Source organism: Halyomorpha halys, unplaced genomic scaffold (genome assembly GCF_000696795.3).
Source record: "Halyomorpha halys isolate HHAL.00 unplaced genomic scaffold, Hhal_1.1 Scaffold62.1, whole genome shotgun sequence".
NCBI lineage: Eukaryota > Metazoa > Arthropoda > Insecta > Hemiptera > Pentatomidae > Halyomorpha > Halyomorpha halys.
Window position 1 is genome coordinate 27,977 of NW_027116333.1, and position 18,944 is coordinate 46,920.

The following is an 18,944-nucleotide window of genomic DNA, read 5'->3' on the forward strand; positions in this document are numbered from 1 at the left end:
TTAAAAAGTCCCTAGACCGGATTCTAACCAGCGCCGCCCGTAGATCATAGAATGATATAACTTCGGCCTAATCATCTGAGCTACAGATGGCCCTGGGAATGGGTTTACGTTAGGAGACTTTAACGATACGCTTACCACACAACCCTAAATCGCATACAGCCTGTGGTACGTTATATAAGTTAAGTTTCAAAACTAATAATACTTTACCTCATACATCTCTTTCTCAGAGGTTATAAAATGAATCTAATTCTTTACAACTAATATACTATACAATTATAATAACATGCTATTTTCTAATTTTAGCTACTTTTTTTTATATTTCTTGATTAACGTAAATTTCCCTTCTTGTTTTAAATAAATGTTTCAAAGAGAGGTATGTAACTTCTTCCTACGTAAACCCAGTTGTAAGATGAGGTTAGATGTTACAATTTTACAATGAGGAGATCATTAAACCAAAAATATATATAGGAACCCCAAATATAAATCCCGATTTGGCGGCGGTATTATATTATCTTTGAAACATTTATTTAAAACAGGAAGGGGGGACTGATGTTAAATCGAGAAATATTTTTTTTTAAAAAGTAGCTACAATTGCTTTTATAGCAGCTTATTATAGCGATTTTATGGGGTAAGTTCATGAGCCTCGTAAGGCTTACAATGAACAACGTAAGCTGTATAGTTCAGATCGATGGAGAGCGATCGGAGGAATTCCTCTCAAAGTGATTACGCCACGGAGATGACTTGGCCTGCCATCTCTTTGATCTAGCACTCGAAAAGGCAGGGAGAGATGCTGGGATACATACCAATAAATTAATAGATCTGTACAGCTTCTTCAGACTGTATCGGAAGCTTTCCTTGCTCTGGTGGGTCCTGCGAGAAGAGTTGCCTTGAAAGTCAATCCTGAAAAAATAAAATATATGATTACAGAAGTGGTTCCTAGGCCTGGAGAGGAGGTGACTTTCGGGGAATACCACTTCGAGAAGACTAATGTTTATTTATATCTTGGCTCATTGGTAACTCAAGACAACGCCCCTGGACAAGAGATCTGGCGTAGGATCATAGCAGCAAATCGGTGCTATTCTTCTGTGGCAAGGCAGTTCCGGAGTAGAACTCTTTCCAGAAAATCGAAGTTTTGTCTTTATAAGACGATAGTGCACCCAGTCTTCCTGTATGGTTGTGAGACTTGCACTTCCTCCCGGGCTTGTGGACAGGAACTCCTAGTCTTTGAAAGAAGAATCCTCAGACGTATATATGGTGGTGTTCTCATCGGAGGAGAGTGGAAAAAGAGGAAAAACTAGGAGCTGAACACAATGTTTAAGGAGTTCGATATAGTTCGAGTGATCTAAATTGCAAGTTATCGTAATCGTTAGGATGGGCCACCAAGACAATTACTGACGGAGCCAATCCATGGTACCAGGAGAAGAAGAAAACGAAAGCTGCGATGGGCTGATGGTGTTGCTGCTGATGCAAGAAATATGCTGGAACTTGGGAATTGGATGGCGGCTGCAAGGGACAGAGACAATTGGCGCAAGCTACTGGAGGAGGCCAGGATTGTAAAGCCACACTAGTAGTAGTAGTAGCTACAATTGAAATAAGGCGTGTTATTATAATTTTATTGCATACTTTTTTTTTTATTTAGGTTCATTATATAACCCTAAAGAAAGAGGTTTAATGGGGTAAAGTATAATTAGTTTTGAAACTTAACTTATATATTGTACCAGAGGTTGTATGCGATTTTGGGGTAAGTGTGGTAATCGTAACGTCAAATCTAAACCCAAAACTTGTAAAAGATAGCAAGGACCCTATAGAATATAATGATTCTAAAAAGTGATATTACATAAATCAGCCATGAAAGATCGCAAATTTTAATTATTATGAGTTATAATGAAATTATTTTCAATTCCTTGTGTAAGAAATCTTCCTACTTCTGTTGTACACCTATATCGGTGTTCATCTTCCACTAGCCCTTCAGGAGAGAATACCTAATTTAAGAGAAAACTATGTTCTTCATATAACGACCACTACAGTTTGAATAATAGGCCTTTCACATTTATATGACGTCCATGATCCTTTGAACAGGGGGAAGTGCAAACTACAAAGGAAATACACTAATGGAATTGATGTATTGATTTAAAAAAAAAGTAGTAGAATTGTTGACCGGAATTTAATATTTAACCCCAAAATTAACAGCCTTAGTTTGTGCTAATTAAATAATACATTAAAGAAATAATAAAGTTTTAATAATTAATTTTCTCTTTTAATATATCATTTCATTTTTTTTCAATTTTTTTTTTTTTTATACGGAAACACTATAAAGAAACTAATGATGTGGTTATATTTGGCCCTACATACAATGTAAGGAAGTATAAATTGACACTAATAAGTGTAACTATTTTATTTGTATTCTCTTTTTATTGTACTTATTTATAAAGTATTTTATTTAATCTATTTTCGATTATAATTTAGGACGAACCGTAGACTTAGTTACACTTATTTATGCTAATTTCTACTAACTGCCCCTCCCGGCCATATTTTCCTCACTTTATTGAAATAAAAATTCGTACCGTTACACCCCATGACTCTTAAAGGTGCAGTACTTTTACTCGACCATCGGCTGTGTAAATAGGTGATTTGGTCAGAACCACCAGATTTTAACCCAATTAACGATACCCAATTTATGAGGGTAGGTGGACATGAGGAGGGTTCCTGAACCCACAGGGTTGACTCACGGCTATAACGTAACAGAAAACAATTTTCTGCCCAGCCGGATTCGAACCCCGATCCTTGGAGTTTAGTAGCATTGTGTCTTACCAGAGTGCCACCGAGCTATTTTTCCGTAGACATTGTCAAATAACTTGGCTCCACAATAAATAATGAACAGACTAAGTTTAACCAGCGCATAACAGGCGCAAACAAAGCCTTCTTCTCTCTGTCAAGAATACTGAAATCCCGAAAAATCTCTACAAATCTGAAGATAAGGGTGTACAATGCCATGATGCTGATATACAGCTGCATGACCTGGGCTCTAACGAGAACCCTAGTAATTAAAATAAAGAGATTGGAACGAAAGCCTTTACATGTAGACTGCTAGCAGAGACTTTTCCATCAATATCTCATGGTATGAATACAAGGAAGATAAGATGGGAGAAATATGTTGCACGAAGCAATCCATCAGGACGCCTTTACACAATTAATGCCACTATAGTGGGGCAATAGACCACCTGGGAGATGTTTAAAGTATATCAACAAAGATGCGAAACAGTTACATGCAGCAAACTGGAATTATGTACTGTTACAACGCTTTAAGCGTTCACAAACAGTGCTATCTAAAGAACTAATCTTACTAAACGGTTGTGCAAGGAGATCATTTGGTCTGAATTCACGTTCAAACGCCAAATTTTCCCCTAACTAATGGTGCTTAATAAGGGTGAGTGGATCTCACAGGGCTCCCAAACACACAGGGTTGACACAGAGCTACCGTAACTGAATAAATAATTGGCTGCTACAGCCAGACTCGAATCTGAGGCCTTTGAGTTAGAAGCGCTGTGCCTCTCCACTGAACCAACCCGCTCTCCATATATATTTATTAATTATACATAATAACTTAATATTTATTGATATTTTCTGAAGGTTTTTTATGTCACTGCAGAAAATTCTATTAAATGTTTTTTAACTCAAAATGATGTAGGCTAATGGATTGCCTTCATTAACCAAAGTTATTCCACTCTTTAATATGGTGATTAAAAGAACTTTTAAAACTTAAAGCAAAGAAATGGCATTTGATATAGAAGAGAGCAGCGAAGCAATATCAGAATTAGTCCAGACGCTGTCAAGGTTAGAAAAGCAAATTATCTTCACAGCCTCCCAGCCACTTTCCTAACCCTTCCCATTTCACTCCAGATTTTTATCAACCCCCTGAAAATTGATTTCCTACTTTATCATAATAATGTTCTTAGGTACTTCGTTATTTTATCTCGGGGAAGTTTCATCGGTCATATTCTCATATTTTTATTTTTCAACATAAAATTTTTAACGCTAATTTAGAAGTTTAAAAAATCTATAGTCTAATACATCATGACATTTAATTTATCCTAATAATGAATGAAAATAAAAGAGCGTTACAAACATTCTAAAATATGATAAAACCACATGAATATACATATGAAGTGGTGTAAAAAGATGATATAAAAAGGGAACGTAGTAAACAAAAGTATTAAAATTATAAATGAGGAAAATAGTAGAAGCAATTAAAAATTTTATACAATTAAAGGAAAGAAAGTGTAAGGCTATGAATAAGGTCTAAGTATGGTGCCATACAAAAACAATCTGATAGATAAATAAATGAATAATATAGGATAATATAATTGACATAATATAGATCCTCACCTTTAATATTGGAAAGTATAAAGTCTAAAAAGTATAATGATTGAATAAGAATATAAACATAATACATGAAGATAATCCAATAAGCAACAAAAAACTAAAATGGATCCACAGTTGATGGAACATGATATTATTTTAAAAAGATATAAGTATAAAATATAAATAATAAATAAATATAATAATATGGAACGAAGACGACAAAATTTGTATATTTACTAAACCAATTAGTTAATAAATTTTAAAATAATTGTTATTATTTCAACATGCATTACTTCAGTGGTACAATACGTAATTCAATCACTTATTGTTAGTATATTATTCATTTATGTTTATTTTTTTCAGCTTACTACAGTCCTTTTTTTATCAAAGTCTGTTCTTATAATCTTATCATATTTAGCCAGGTTTTATTTCTTTTTTTTCATTTAGTCTTGATGATGCTCAGTGGAGTGGGGGTGAAAGTTGTTTACTAATTAACAGTTTTTCTGCTTTTTTTTTTTTAATATCTTTACTGGCCATCTTTTAGTATTATTCACATTCAGAATGTAATATTTGCTTAATGTTTCCTTTCCCACTTTTTCCCCCAGAATATCCTTTTAAATATTCAGTCAACTGGTAAAGAGGACAGACCAATAACTGAACAAACACTTATTATGTGGAATTAAATTAAAACATAAAGGAAACCGAAAAAAGTCTTATACCTTTAACTTTTTCATTTTTGATAATGTTTCGTACAGAAGATCTGAAAACAGGAAGAAGAAATGGTAAAAAACAATGTTATAGTTCTATAAGTAAAAGGAATTTAAAATTAAAAATGAAGATTCCAAGATTTTCGAGCTGAAAACTGGTGGATTAAAATAAATGTCATCCCTTTTTTGTATACCTATAACTATATACACTACAGTATCCCTTAATAATACTCTAGTTATTCCTGTCGTACCGACCTCTGGATAATTGACTAACTTCAAATCCTCAGACAAGACTGAAAATACAGGAACCTACTCGTCGATTCAGACTATTACAGCACTTACTAAACAAACAGTCTGAAATATCAAACAATTACAAAAACTCATTTATATAATCATCATAAGGCCAATTAGGACGTGCAGAGTTGAACTTTATTATTATTATTATTATTGGCGAGACAGACCATAAAGGTCCAAGGCCTCGCACGATGTACGTAAGAAATACATCACGCGTCTTATGACGAGGTTTCCATAGGATGGGTTCGTCACTCCTATGTCTATTTTTGTGAGTGCCATCCATTGGCTTACGGACCTCGCAAATGCCCTGGGGGAGATTGTGAGTGAGTATTGTATAATTATATGCTTGAAAAAATCCCGGGTAGGGCTGGGGACTCGATCTCGTAACCTTCGGGTTGGTATAGAATAGCGCGTTACCACGATGCTACCGTGACGCCGGAGTTGAACTTTGGGAATGCATTAAATCTTGGAATTTCTCTCCTATCCAATCCTTGTGATCCAAAATTCTTCGTAAAATCCTTAATCTTCCTTACTTCATCATAAATCAAGTCATCCACCAGGACCTCAATGTCCCATATGTTGCCGATTTAGCTAGAATCAAATACAAATTTTGCTATGATAAAAACCACCCAAAGCTACTAGTATCTAACCTTGAATCACCTTCCTTACCTGATAATCCACTTAGGCGTTAGAAAAGAAGATGACTTAGAAATCTTATACTATAGAAATGATATTGAAGTCCTTTCACTGGGCAGACTCGCTGTATGATTGTATCATGCCATTGTTTAACTCCCATCACAAGTACTTGTAGTATAGTTTTAATACATTTGTAAATAACGATAAATGAAGTATAAAAACCACCAGATAAATGATAAGTATTTTAAGCTGTACACATTAATATATAATTTACAATTTACAGGTTTAAGGTTCCATACGAATACATATCTAATAAGAGTAATTTTTATTTTTATTTTAGGATAGCAACTGGTTGCAATCCAATAAATGTTCTATATCAGAATCACTTCTTTTCTTATTTTTGTTTTTATCCCTTTGTTCTTTTCATCCTGTGGATATCTCATATATATCTCATTACGTCGTTTTATTTCTCTTTCAACACGTGTATTGCATTACCTTTATACTGGAAAAGGTTAAAAATACGTTCTAGTATACTTCAGTCATCTCTGTTCCCTCGTCCATGTTATTTTTGATGTCTCATTCAGCTTATTTCAATGTCAATAGCAAAAATAATGTACTTTTCCGGATAGTAAATTACATTTCAAGGCAGCATGGATTCTCCGTCCTTCACTTGTATCAAAATATAACGAAGAAATTTATTCTATGCACACTGAAGGAAACCATGTACGTTTTTCACAGTAGAAACAGTAGATATATTTTCTACGTATTCTGCCATCTAACAGTTCAAAACCACTCAACTATTAAACTTATCAAAAATTAATAGTATTTCATTAGGTTAAGTAGATCCGAAAAAATAAAATACTAACCCTTATCAGTCGTGCATTCTATACGTGATTATCACTAGGTTGTAACTGGCTCCGTAAAATATGTAAACAAATTTAATCATTATACAATAACATTTTTGTCATAATTATTTATTTTACACATATATGAGATCAAATAATTATTAATTCAGGAAAGGAAATGAGATATAACTGATGATGCTTATTGCTCTTTTACGGATACTTCACTTAGCAGCAGTGCTGCGATTCTCCCCAACAAAAAATATCTGCTCAGCTTTTTGAAGCCAGCTACTCATTTTAGCCAACAAATATCTGCCTCATTATCCGCTCCTGGCTAACGATTCGTATAACTATATGATTCTACTGCTGCACTAGTGCTGCTCTGTCGTGATATTTGACAGTAAAATAGTTCAACCATTCAATAAATCAACTGTCACGTTAATTATCACATGTATAAAACCACGATAGTGAGCTATCGTATGGCTTCCGTTATGGGGGTAAAAGTGTTAGCCACTACCATCCCGTAACTATTTCATAATTACAGTCTTGACGGTATTCACTCTCGGATGACATAGACAGTAAAACTGTTGCACTAGATCTAACGAGATCGTTCATAGTACAAGTAAAAAACAAGTGTACTAACAGACGCATTAACAATCACGTTTAATTGTCAAATATATAAGCCATGGTAGTAAACTCTCACAGCATATCAACCTTGTCATATGAAATTAAGGTAGGTGGAAAAACATTTCACAAATATTTAAAATTTTATCATCCCCAAGCTCCAAAAAACTAATCTCCCCTAAGACCCAAAAATATATCTAGTCTAACCCATAAGTCCAGCTCATCTATATATATACATTTATATTAGTTGATATACTCGACCAGCTGATATGAGTTGTACAGCTGATTGTAATATATAGATATATATGTAAGTTACGGCCGAAACACGAATTTACGAGGACGCCGTTTGGAATGAATAACGCGCCCATTACATTCCAGAGGTTGATGGACATTCGTCCAAATCTTGAGAGGGTTAGATGAGTATAGTAGGGTTAGATGAGGGTTAGAGCAGTATGCTAGGTTTACATGGATGACCTCCTAGTATTTAGTAAATCGGATACGGACCATATGAACCACCTACACAGCGTGTTCCAGAAGATGCGATACTTAGGAGTGAAACTATGCCGGAAGAAGATGAAATGGCCGGTAATGTGATGGCCTTACAAAAGTTGTGGGCAAAAGTCAGAGACAGGATTTGCAGTGAAAAAAATATGAGAGTGGTCCAACATAACTTGAATTTCAGAGATCAGATGGGTAGAATAAATGTTGGGACAGTGCTATACAGGGAAGGAGCTGCAGAGATGTAAGGGCCTATTTAGAGTGATCATCATTCGAGAACATAATATTGTTACAATAGAAAGCGTCAAAGAGCCTAGAAAGAGGAGAACTGTCCACATTGAACATTTAAAACTTACGGCAATCACAACATAGAGTGCCCTAATATTGCCACAAGGAGTCAGTTACCAGATAATGTTCTAGTAGGAAAATTATCAGTAGTATCGGTTCAACAAGGAAATGTGGAATATTTTCAAAGGATATTTACTGTCGGACGGAAAAGTCATATATAAAACTATTACAGGGAAAGAATGTGGAAAATAATTTAATCGATAATATAAAAAAAACTACCACATGTTTAATGATCTGTCCTTTGAGGAAAACGTGACGAATCGTTTTATAAATATAGGCATGTCCAAGATATTAAATTTTTACTTTAAAAAGTAAAAGTAGTTTACGAAATTTCCTTAAATTGACACAAAATCATATTTTTAACTATTCCCAAGGGGGAATATTGGAGACGAAATGAAATTGGCTTTTGTTGCCAAAACTAAACGTAAAATGCTGGTGGAAAAGTTATATTCTGTAGTAATTTTTTTGTTCTTAATTGAACATAATGTTTCTTTGCATTCTGTAATGAGGAAGCAAAATAGGAAATTAATTCTTTAAAAAAGAATTTCATTTTCGAATTAAAAAAAAAATTGTTGGGGTTATTCTTTCCTGTTCTTTCAACTGTTTAATTATAAATAAAACATCCATTATAGACTTTATACGTTCTAAAATTAGCATAGCCATTATCCTTGGAATAGACTGGACTGAAGAAGGAGCTTATTAAGTACAGAGGAGATCAGAGTCTCATAGTGCAAGAGTTAGCCCCGAGTTACGATAAGGCTAGCCCAAGATAATAGCATTTGAGGAAAAAGCCCTTCAAGCCACGGCCAGAACAATAAGCTCTGGAATATTGTTAGTGAGCTAGAATATTCTCCAGCAGTTTCACCCTTGCATCATTTTTCAGTACATGGTCTCCAAAGGCCATAAATTATATCATGCTGGATAGATAGATTCCCATAAAGAAGGGACATTATACAAGAATGTACAGAACATAATTCACATGTGATAACTCAAAAATTATATTTTAAAAAAAAGTTATAAGTTCCCTGAGGAGTTATATTCTTGAGTTTTTAAAGATTTTTTGTTACAAATTAATACTAATATTTCCTGGTTAAAAAAAATGTATTTGTAAAAAGTAATATTTACACTCGTAACTGTAAAGAATTTAAATTTAAATTATTTACATTTAATGTAAATGTCAAAAGATGGTGACATTCATAACAGTGAAAAAAATACCATTGTTTGAAGTACACCTGAAACAAAAGATGTTTCATCTTAGAATTTGCTAGTTGGGTTATTATGAGTGGACTGTGTGTGATATTTAATTAAAAGATGAAATAAAAGGATTCTACTGAACGATTTGCATGGCTGTAGAGAGTGGACTAGGAAAATCATTTCTGGAATCTATTGAATAATTTACATAGTTGTAAGAGAGTGGCCAAGAGAAAAAGTGGTGAGATTGGGTTAATAAAATTTGCTCGGGCCATTGAAGATTAAAAATAATGACAAGTTGATAAAATTTTATGAAGATCATTGCCAGAAAGAAAATGTGTAGTAAACACAACCAGGTGGAAAATAAGGTGTCATAATATCTCTCCTTCAATTCTTTCTTCCCTAGACATGGAACCACTTCCTTAGTATATGCGCTCATTGTAATCTTGAATTCATGAGAAAAATTATTTCTTTAGGCCCCAGGAAAATGGCTCTCTTCTCTCTCGCCTACCTCTGCTCACCCGATCGGTAGGGACTACTATTGGCCACAAGGTACACTGATGTTCTTTATATTACGGGGGGTCATGTTTGGTTCATATCGTTTGTTTTGTAAATGGAACAGCCATGATTGTACCTAGGTTTTTTTTAAATTTTATTTTTATACCAGATCGGCCTCAGTAGGGCTTACATGGTTGATGTAAATTATATTATATATATATTTTTTTAACAATTTTATATTTATTAAAAATTTAGAAAAGAATGTCCTGCAGCAGTCCGGGCTTCAGTCTTCGGGCTGAGGTTGGGTTTCCCAGGTTGTAGGTCACTGCTCCTTTAACTGTCGACAACTGGGAGTGGAACTTCATGAACCGTTTTTTGAAATAATCCTCTATTGACTCCACTTGTAATTCGCGATGTAATTGGCTATTTCTTATGAACCAAGGAGCATTAACTGTGATTCTTAGGACTTTATTTTGAAAAGACTGTAGTTTTTTTTTCCTTTTCGTAAAGGTTGCCGCTCCCCAGACTTCACAGCCGTACATCAGCAGTGGCATGCGGATTGTTTTAAATATAAGAAGAGTTGTTTCTGGTTTTAGTTTGGAATTTCTATTTAGGATAGGATATAGCATTGCTAACCTGTACCGAGGTTTAAAGGACTTTTAACCGAATCTTCGTTCGAGTCCCCTAATAAATAAGTTTTGTTTATTCAGTTATTTTTCTGACCCCACCTCCAATCATCTATTCCTCACAACCATGATTGTAGTGTCAGCGACCTTCCATTACCATGGCTTACACCCTATTAATGAAATAATGAATAGGATAAAACTATACAACACGAACCTGTTACGTACCTATTTACGTTCTATCACTTAAAACGTGTGCTTGAACCAACGATAACATATATTATATTTATATACTACACTCGTAATAATTATCAATTATTTTAACTTTTTGTATTGTAAAATTAAAATCAAAATTAAAATTTCTAAATTTTGGAAAGAAGTAAATAAGTTTGAAAGTTGATATATTTCCTAAAACTTTGTATAAAATGGTTAAAATTTTTAAAATATTTCATTATAACATTCTGAGTTTTGTAATTTTTGTAATATTTTTCGTTGAAGAACGAAGTATATTACTATTAGCTTTGAGTGACTCAGACAATATTTACTTACCTGGCCGTTACACACCATCATCTTTTGGAATAAATATATTAACAGTATGGCTTAAGATATAGTTTATATTAAATATCATTGGAGTGTATTATACTGCATTATACTGTATGCTGTGTATTTATATTATGAAAATCAAAAACTATGTATTGGGCCAAAAAAATTTAAAATTATTTATTGATTTTATGTTTTTATTAAACCTACAGTAATTTGGTATTATACTCTTGATGTTTATGCAAACCTCATTTACTGAAATTCTATTTGAGATAAACGGATCCGCTTAAAACTTTGAAGTAAGCTATAAGCTCCTTTCAACTCTCAAATACCGGTTAAAAATATTGTAACATGAAACATACAACATGAAGAGTTATCCAATTATTTTGTTGGGATTATTCAAGCTAGCTAGTAATAAAAAAAAACCTGGTGGGTGTGCGCATCACACATATTTCACTTGCTGTTCTAGTTAGAGATGAAACTCGTAGAATTTCATCAGAAAATAGAAAATTTCTCTATTACTCAGGATGAAAATATGATTATAATACTTGACTCCTTGAGAATCATTAACTATGACGTGCATGAAACAGAATCATTGAAAGGAAGGGTGACTTACCTATTTGCATATTTTATTATTTTTGTATTTATTATATTTTTTTGACAAATATTTATTACTTTTTTATATCTATTTGTTATTTTATTTTATTCATGTATATATATATATCTATCACTGATTCCATAAATTATTTTTATTAATTGTGTTACATATAATTACTTGTTTATATTGTTATTTATATTAAATGTTTATTATTTGAATTTTTTATTGTACTTTTGTTCTATGTTAAAGAGGGGAAAATATAAGAGGAAAGATACACTGGGCTTTAAGAAAAAAATATGAAAAAAAAAAATAAAAATCTTTAAACATTCATACATCAAATTCATACACTTTCACCTTTTAGTTACATATCTTAACTACCAATAATGAGATTTTTTTTTAATAGAAAAATTAATGGTACTTAAGAATTACACGTTTAGTCCTAAATTAAATAATGAGATTTTGGACTTGATTATTTTTTAAATAACTCAAACATTTATTTTTCTGTTTCTATAATAATTCGTAATTAAGTATTTCTTGAGGTAGGGATAACGAACGTCAAGTTTGTTCCTGCAAATCGTAGAATAGTTTAAAAGAGTAAATTAAAATGAAGTCCTATTGATATTAAAAATGCGATCGAAACAGATTGGTTCCTTTCGTACTTTTCCAATTCGGATTCTATCATCTATTTTTTTTTCTTCTTAAGTTATTCATCATATTCTTTAATATTTTGCACACATACATTGTACGTATCCATACAGACTTTATTTCAAATACGAAATTAAAGGTTCTTTAACTCTGGTAAGCTTTTTCTGTGAGGTCAATACCTGACTGATATTAAGCACCAATAATTTGGCCATAGATTTACTTTTGAGTTTGATCAACATTATTTGAACTGTAATTTATTGTATAAAGTGGCACTTCCGGTCTCTCGATCTTATAGAAAATAATGTTGTCACGTCTCAGGCATATACCCACCTTAAAAATGCAATTTTAGTTTTGTACAACTTAACGATTTTGAGCTAGACTTATCATAAATTGACCCACGTATCTACCATTTCGCAAAACATTGTTATATGGACTCAGGGAACCTTAAAACGTTAATTACATAATCTTTCAAGATCCCAATACTTTCCCTTACTTTAGAAGAGAAGGTAATATTTATCAAATAAATTTTGATAAATATGTAACGGTATAAGATAAATAAAATACTTCTTAATTATAACTAATAAAATATCTGATATTAAGAATTATCAAAATTTATTAGTGTAAGTTTGAGAGCATTCAAGAAAATTTCCATAGCTAACTTTTTTTTCGACTGTATTTTGAACCAAGCTGGTTTTAATTTCTGCATTTTTCTAACTTTTTGAAACTTAAGTCAAGGGATAAAGAAAAGTGTAAGAAGGTCAAGGGAGTTTATTAATTATTATTTGAAAGAATACCCACTTAGAATTAAAAATACTTATAGGTTTCTGTGTATAGAAATAAAAAAGAACGATATATAAACAAAATATAAAAACGTGATGAACTTTAATAGTTCAAATTATATTACTGTATTTTGCTGAATGTCGGGTTTTAGTAATCAATATTTATTCGCACAAGCTTAGAATAGTATCGAAGCCATTAAAGCTTAAATATTATGTTTCTGACTCCATGCAGTGTACACACATTTGTATTTTTTATGCATACATAAATATAAAAAGTCGACAAATAAATAAAATATAGTCAACCTATTTGATATTGTGTGTTATTTTCTAAATATTTAAATAAAATTAACACATCGAACATTTTAAAAAAAAATAGATCAAATTATTATTTTTATATTATAATTGTAATTTGCCGTTTATATATAGACTAAATTAACTTTTTTTTTCATAAATAAGTGTAAGTTTATTAATTAGACTTGTAAAGGTCATGAAAAGCAGATGTATTTAATAATAATAAAAAAAACTTATCACTACTATTAAATTACCTTATTAAAATTGTACATACTTCAGCAATAAGTAAAAAAAAGAAACTAAATTAGAGGATATTTGTTGTAGATTTTTAAATTGTTACCTAATACATAAATTTTATTTTTTTAGAAAAATATTTCGATTAGTAAATCTGGCTAAAACGGTGAGATAAACTATTATCATAGTTTTTAAACTATTGATGAAATTATTGCTTCGTGTTTAAACTTTTGTCCAGAAAAATAGGTTAATAATACAGGGAAATCAAAGTTAATGCAACAACTATGAGGTAAATAAGAAAATATTTTATCATGATTTTCAAAAGTAACCAATAAATTGAGTATAATCATGATTATGGATGATATTCGAACAATGAATTTATATTTTATTTTAAAAAAAGTTTCGACCAAAAAAAAAATCATAATCGTAAAATACAAATTAATCTTTCATCAAACTTTTTATGTTTCCAAATTTTTAATTCCAATTATCATTTCATTTTTATCTACCCAATCATATAAATATAACTTTTTATAAATGTTCACCTATTATTTTTTTTATATACATTTTAATATGGAAATTAATCACATTTTTGCAATTTAAATTATAACTAAATAATGTCCACCACCTAGTTAGATATTAAAATTCAGTTATTATAATTAAGATGAAATAAATAGGGTTTAATTGAAAGTAGCTTCACTGATTATAAAGCGGCGACGGACTACTAGGCGTGATAGTAGTCCGTCGCCGCTCTAAGTGTGCTGTTGTACAGCTGCAACAACTTGTCAAGACGGTAACTGCCATACATTTAAACCGGGCAGTTGCTCTCATAGCTATAAAGTGACACCATGTAAACGGGTTTTATTAACGTGACAGTGACTTTACTGGTTGCAAAATTTACTGCCTTCCGCAATGTACCTAGTTTGAGAGTACATACAGTATACACTATGCTAGAAGCCACAATTCTATTAGTTCCATGTTTGCGGCTTTAGCACACTTCAGCCTCCACTGCCTTGTTACCAATGACGCTGTAAGAGAACGCGCTGGGATTTTGAAGAGCCCTGCTCTACCCCTCATAGAGTAGGCTCGGGTATTCTCAGGTCGAGAGTGTATATATTGTATGTAATAGAGTAAATATGATTAGAGCTTTTATTTTATTGTCATATTAGTTCAAAATTTTGTTTATTTTATTTTCTCCCTATTACTTCATGTAAATAGATGTATTGTGTTCATTGTATTATTATTTTGGTTAATGTTCATATAGAGATATTATTACTATTTATTTTTTAAATTGGAAGAAGATAATACGCGTAGCGGTCAATAAAGGTATAAAAATAGTAAAAGAAAACTATTTATGGTTAACTAACGTTTCGCCCCACTTTACAAAGCTTCGTCAGGGCTGTCTGATGGCAGCACAAAGGACAACTCCTTAAAAAGGATCCTACCACCAAACAGGCCTGACGAAGCCCAGCAAAGTGGGATGAAACCTTGGTTAGCAATAATTAGTTTTCTTTTACTATTTTGATAACTTAATTGACCACCACCCGGACTATCTTCCTCCAATCTACACAATACGGTCAACTATCTTCTTCCATATTTCTTTTCTTTATTTTATTTCATTTTTTTAAATTCTATTATTATTATTTTTATTTATTTTATAAGTTGGTATGAATGCGACCATTTATCACTATTACTTATTGCCAAAGATTGTGATTAAAAGATTTTTTATTTGTATAAAAAATAAAATAAACATTAAGATAAAATTACTCACAAGGGTATTTTTTACATAACAGTTGTTTATTGATTTTTAAGTAAAATATATTTTATACGTACAGTATCTTTTAATATTAAATTATAGTGGACATTATTGAAAAAGTAATAATGGATTGAAACCATAATAATATATGATGCTTAAATTTTTATCTCGTTTCTAACAGCCCTTATAGAGTTCCTACAAAAAGCAAACACTGTAAAAATGAAAAATAAATATAACAACGTTTATAATTTCTTCGAATTTGCATATATGTTTCCCTATACATTGTCGTGAGACGAAAAAGCCCGGTCCCAACGAAGAGCAAAAACCGAGGAGGCAGCTTCGAGGAGGAAATTGAATCGCCGAACAAAGCTGAGAAAAAATAGACAATGTTCTCTGCTCTAGTTATATATGATCGATAGGTCGCCGTTCTTTAACAAGATATCTGGTAAGCGGTCACTGGAACATCAGGTGGTTACGGAAAAAAAAGTTACTTTGAGAATGAGAGAAAGCTTCATCTTGGAATTTGATATAGAAACTCCCAAAACTAATAATTAATTAGTTATAATAATTAATTACAATATAATCGTTATTAATAATTATAATAATTAGAATAAACTGTATTAAGGTCCGTTTACACACGTCTAAAAGCTCATTACAGACCTAAGCCTCAAACCTTTAGAAAATTATTAATGATTATTTAATGAAAATTATTAAAAAGTGATTTTGATGAGTGAGAAATTCAATGATCTTCACAGCTTCAAAGTTCATTGAAATTTTATTTATTAATAATTACTTATAGAAAAATTATGGACAATTTACATAGATAGTGACAAATGAATATATAATCTGTTTTTGTATTCCTTTCGGCACTGTCTTATCACGGTTTATCAATATGCTGCCGTGTACGGGGCTATGGGTCTTCTCAGCCTGAGTAGGGGTTCCCCGTACACATAGTATATTGAATTTATTCATATCCTCATGTATTTATATTATATATTTGTATTTATATATTTATATTCTATGTATTTGTATTAAGTATCTCTATCGGTTCCTGGTGGGAAACGACTGAAAAAGTATACGATATATTTAATTCAAATACTAGATACCATAGACACCCTCGCCATAGTATGCTGGATATGAATATGTATAATTAATCATTGGAGTTCTTCTCCAACGGTATCGGGCTTACCAATTTACTATGCTATTATTATTATGAGATGGCATGCAGGGATTCTTAATTATAAAGTAAATTCTTTGTTACATATTTTATATTTACAATAATATACACATTAGCAAGAATAATATAATGAGAGAGCATGGTAGATCTGTTTCCTTATACTTCAATTATTATATTATGAATTGAGAAGTACCAGTTGGCATCTATGGTATTTATACTGACTCTAAGTTATTAATTCTATAACTGCCATTCAAACTACAACGGAAAAGGTGTTACTTGTTTTGGTCCGCCTGTCGATCTTGGCGGTAGTCGCGGAGCATATCTCATGGTCCCGCGTCATTCAGCCTTTTGCCCCCGGCCGCTGCTAAATCCCTGCGATTTATGACTTCCTCCTCTGGCCTCAAACTGGTCAACCCGTCTCTCTTCCTCCAAACTCTCCTGCACTCCTCTTCAAGGACTGTCCTCTTCCCAGATTGTCTTCAACTGTCTTCAAATGCTCTCCTCAAGGACTCTCCTCCTCCCATACTGTCTTTAACTCTCTCCCGACGGTCTTCAAGTCCTCTCCTCCGTTCCTCCAGCTCTATTTTGCTTCTTCTCTCCCTTCTACTTAAATTTTCTCCCCACTTCCTTTTACTTACCCTTCAGAGAGAAGGGGGGAGGAAGGTCCAATGACCTTCGGCGAAAGTCGGTCTTTTTCCTCCCTTTCATGTTCAAATTAAGGCAGCTTTCTTCTTTGACAGAGCTCGCTGCATTTTCTCCGAGGTTTTTAGAGTACCCAGGAGTGAGATAAGGGCTGTTTACCTCTACCTACGCGGTTGACCGTTCCAAGGGATGCATTTGGAAATCTGGTATTCGCTATGTCTGTACATTACTTTTAATATTTTGCCGATCGGGTCATTGACTCGGCCCGGCGGTTTCTTTGGTATGCCGACAAAAAACTTACTTTAAGTTAAAAAATTCCAGTTGGTGCCTCTCATTCATATCAATGCATTACTATACTATAGGAAGATATTTAAAAATGTCAATTCAATAAAATAAAAATATTACCAATTTTAATTTATAAATAAAAAAGATCAGTTGAATTTACTAGATCTACTAGATAAATAATTCTTTTGTTTCATACACTTCACTTCTTGGACTGTTCGAATTGTCCGAAACGCGAGAAGATCCTTTCAAAGAAATTAGGAATGCCAGTATGGACCCAATCAGGTTAAAAGCATTGCCACCAGGTCTTCTGTCTTTCAACAGTTTTAAAGAAAAACAATGCTATTGTAGTTAGGTCTCGAAACAGGAGGTGGAGTAATCAACAACGTGTGTAAGTAAACTCTTTCTGCTTTCAACGTTGAGTATTTTTTTTCGAAACTACATGAATGTATTCATATTCTAATATCCTCTTTTTTTAATAAATAGTGATTTCTTAAATATAGATTCTATTTGCTGTTCGTCAGGGCTTATAGGGGGTAATACCCAATGGTCATCAACGCTCATGTTTTCAATTTTATTTTCCTAAATTTAAATATGTTCCAATTTAATTTTTAAATCTTGTACAACAGATTTTCACATCTTAAAAAAAATTATACCAATTTTATGATTTTTTCATCATGATTCAAGACCTTCCGAAGTACAGATAGTTTATTTGTGTTTTATTATATGTATCACTATTCCAAATTTTGTTCACTAGTTTTATTTTATCAAAAAACAAGCTAACTAATTTTGATCCTGAAGCATGGAGTCAACATTGTTTGAAAAGGTCAAGATGGCAGGCGCACCACAGTCACAGCCAAAGTCAGTTGCATCAACTGCAGATGCAGCAACTTTGAGCATATGGGTTCAATTATTTGATCTTTTTTGGTTTTGGGCAAAAAGAGAGAGAGAGAATAGGAGGAATCATGAAAAAATCTACATCCAAAATTTATAGAAGGTAATTCAAAACGGTTATGCTACAATCGATGTTTATATCGATTAACGATGATTAGGGACAGACGAAGTAAGAAAGGACATTCGCTTTTTTGGATGGTAGAAGAGTGGACGTGTATCTAGAAGTTAGGAGGTCCTGACCAACCTTTGTTTGCTGACAGTTTTAGCATCTTTAGAAAGAATACATCAAAAATCATCAGTCATAAAGGAAAATTATGTAATTAGTTAGTTGGCTTAACCTAAGACTAAACAGATTGTAAAAGTAGCAAATAATTTATTTTAGTGTAAATGTGTTCTGATTGTCTTGAGAAACCGCTCAGAGATATAGACAATATTGTTTAATAATTTAAAAGATTATTCTAATGTCTACTTAATACTTAATTTAGT

At 32.3% G+C, this 18,944-nt stretch overlaps 1 protein-coding gene across 1 annotated transcript in view; it reads right to left on the reverse strand.

Moving 5' to 3' along the window:
* Positions 1-1,392: 1,392 nt before the first annotated feature.
* The window catches only part of LOC136797202 (uncharacterized), a gene marked incomplete at its 3' end in the record, with an annotated part of 74,832 nt that continues 57,280 nt past the window's right edge, over positions 1,393-18,944 (reverse strand). Inside the window, exon 2 of the mRNA XM_067053132.1 lies at positions 1,393-1,580. Within this exon, the coding sequence (XP_066909233.1) occupies positions 1,393-1,580 (188 nt within the window). The remainder of the gene's footprint in view (positions 1,581-18,944) is intronic.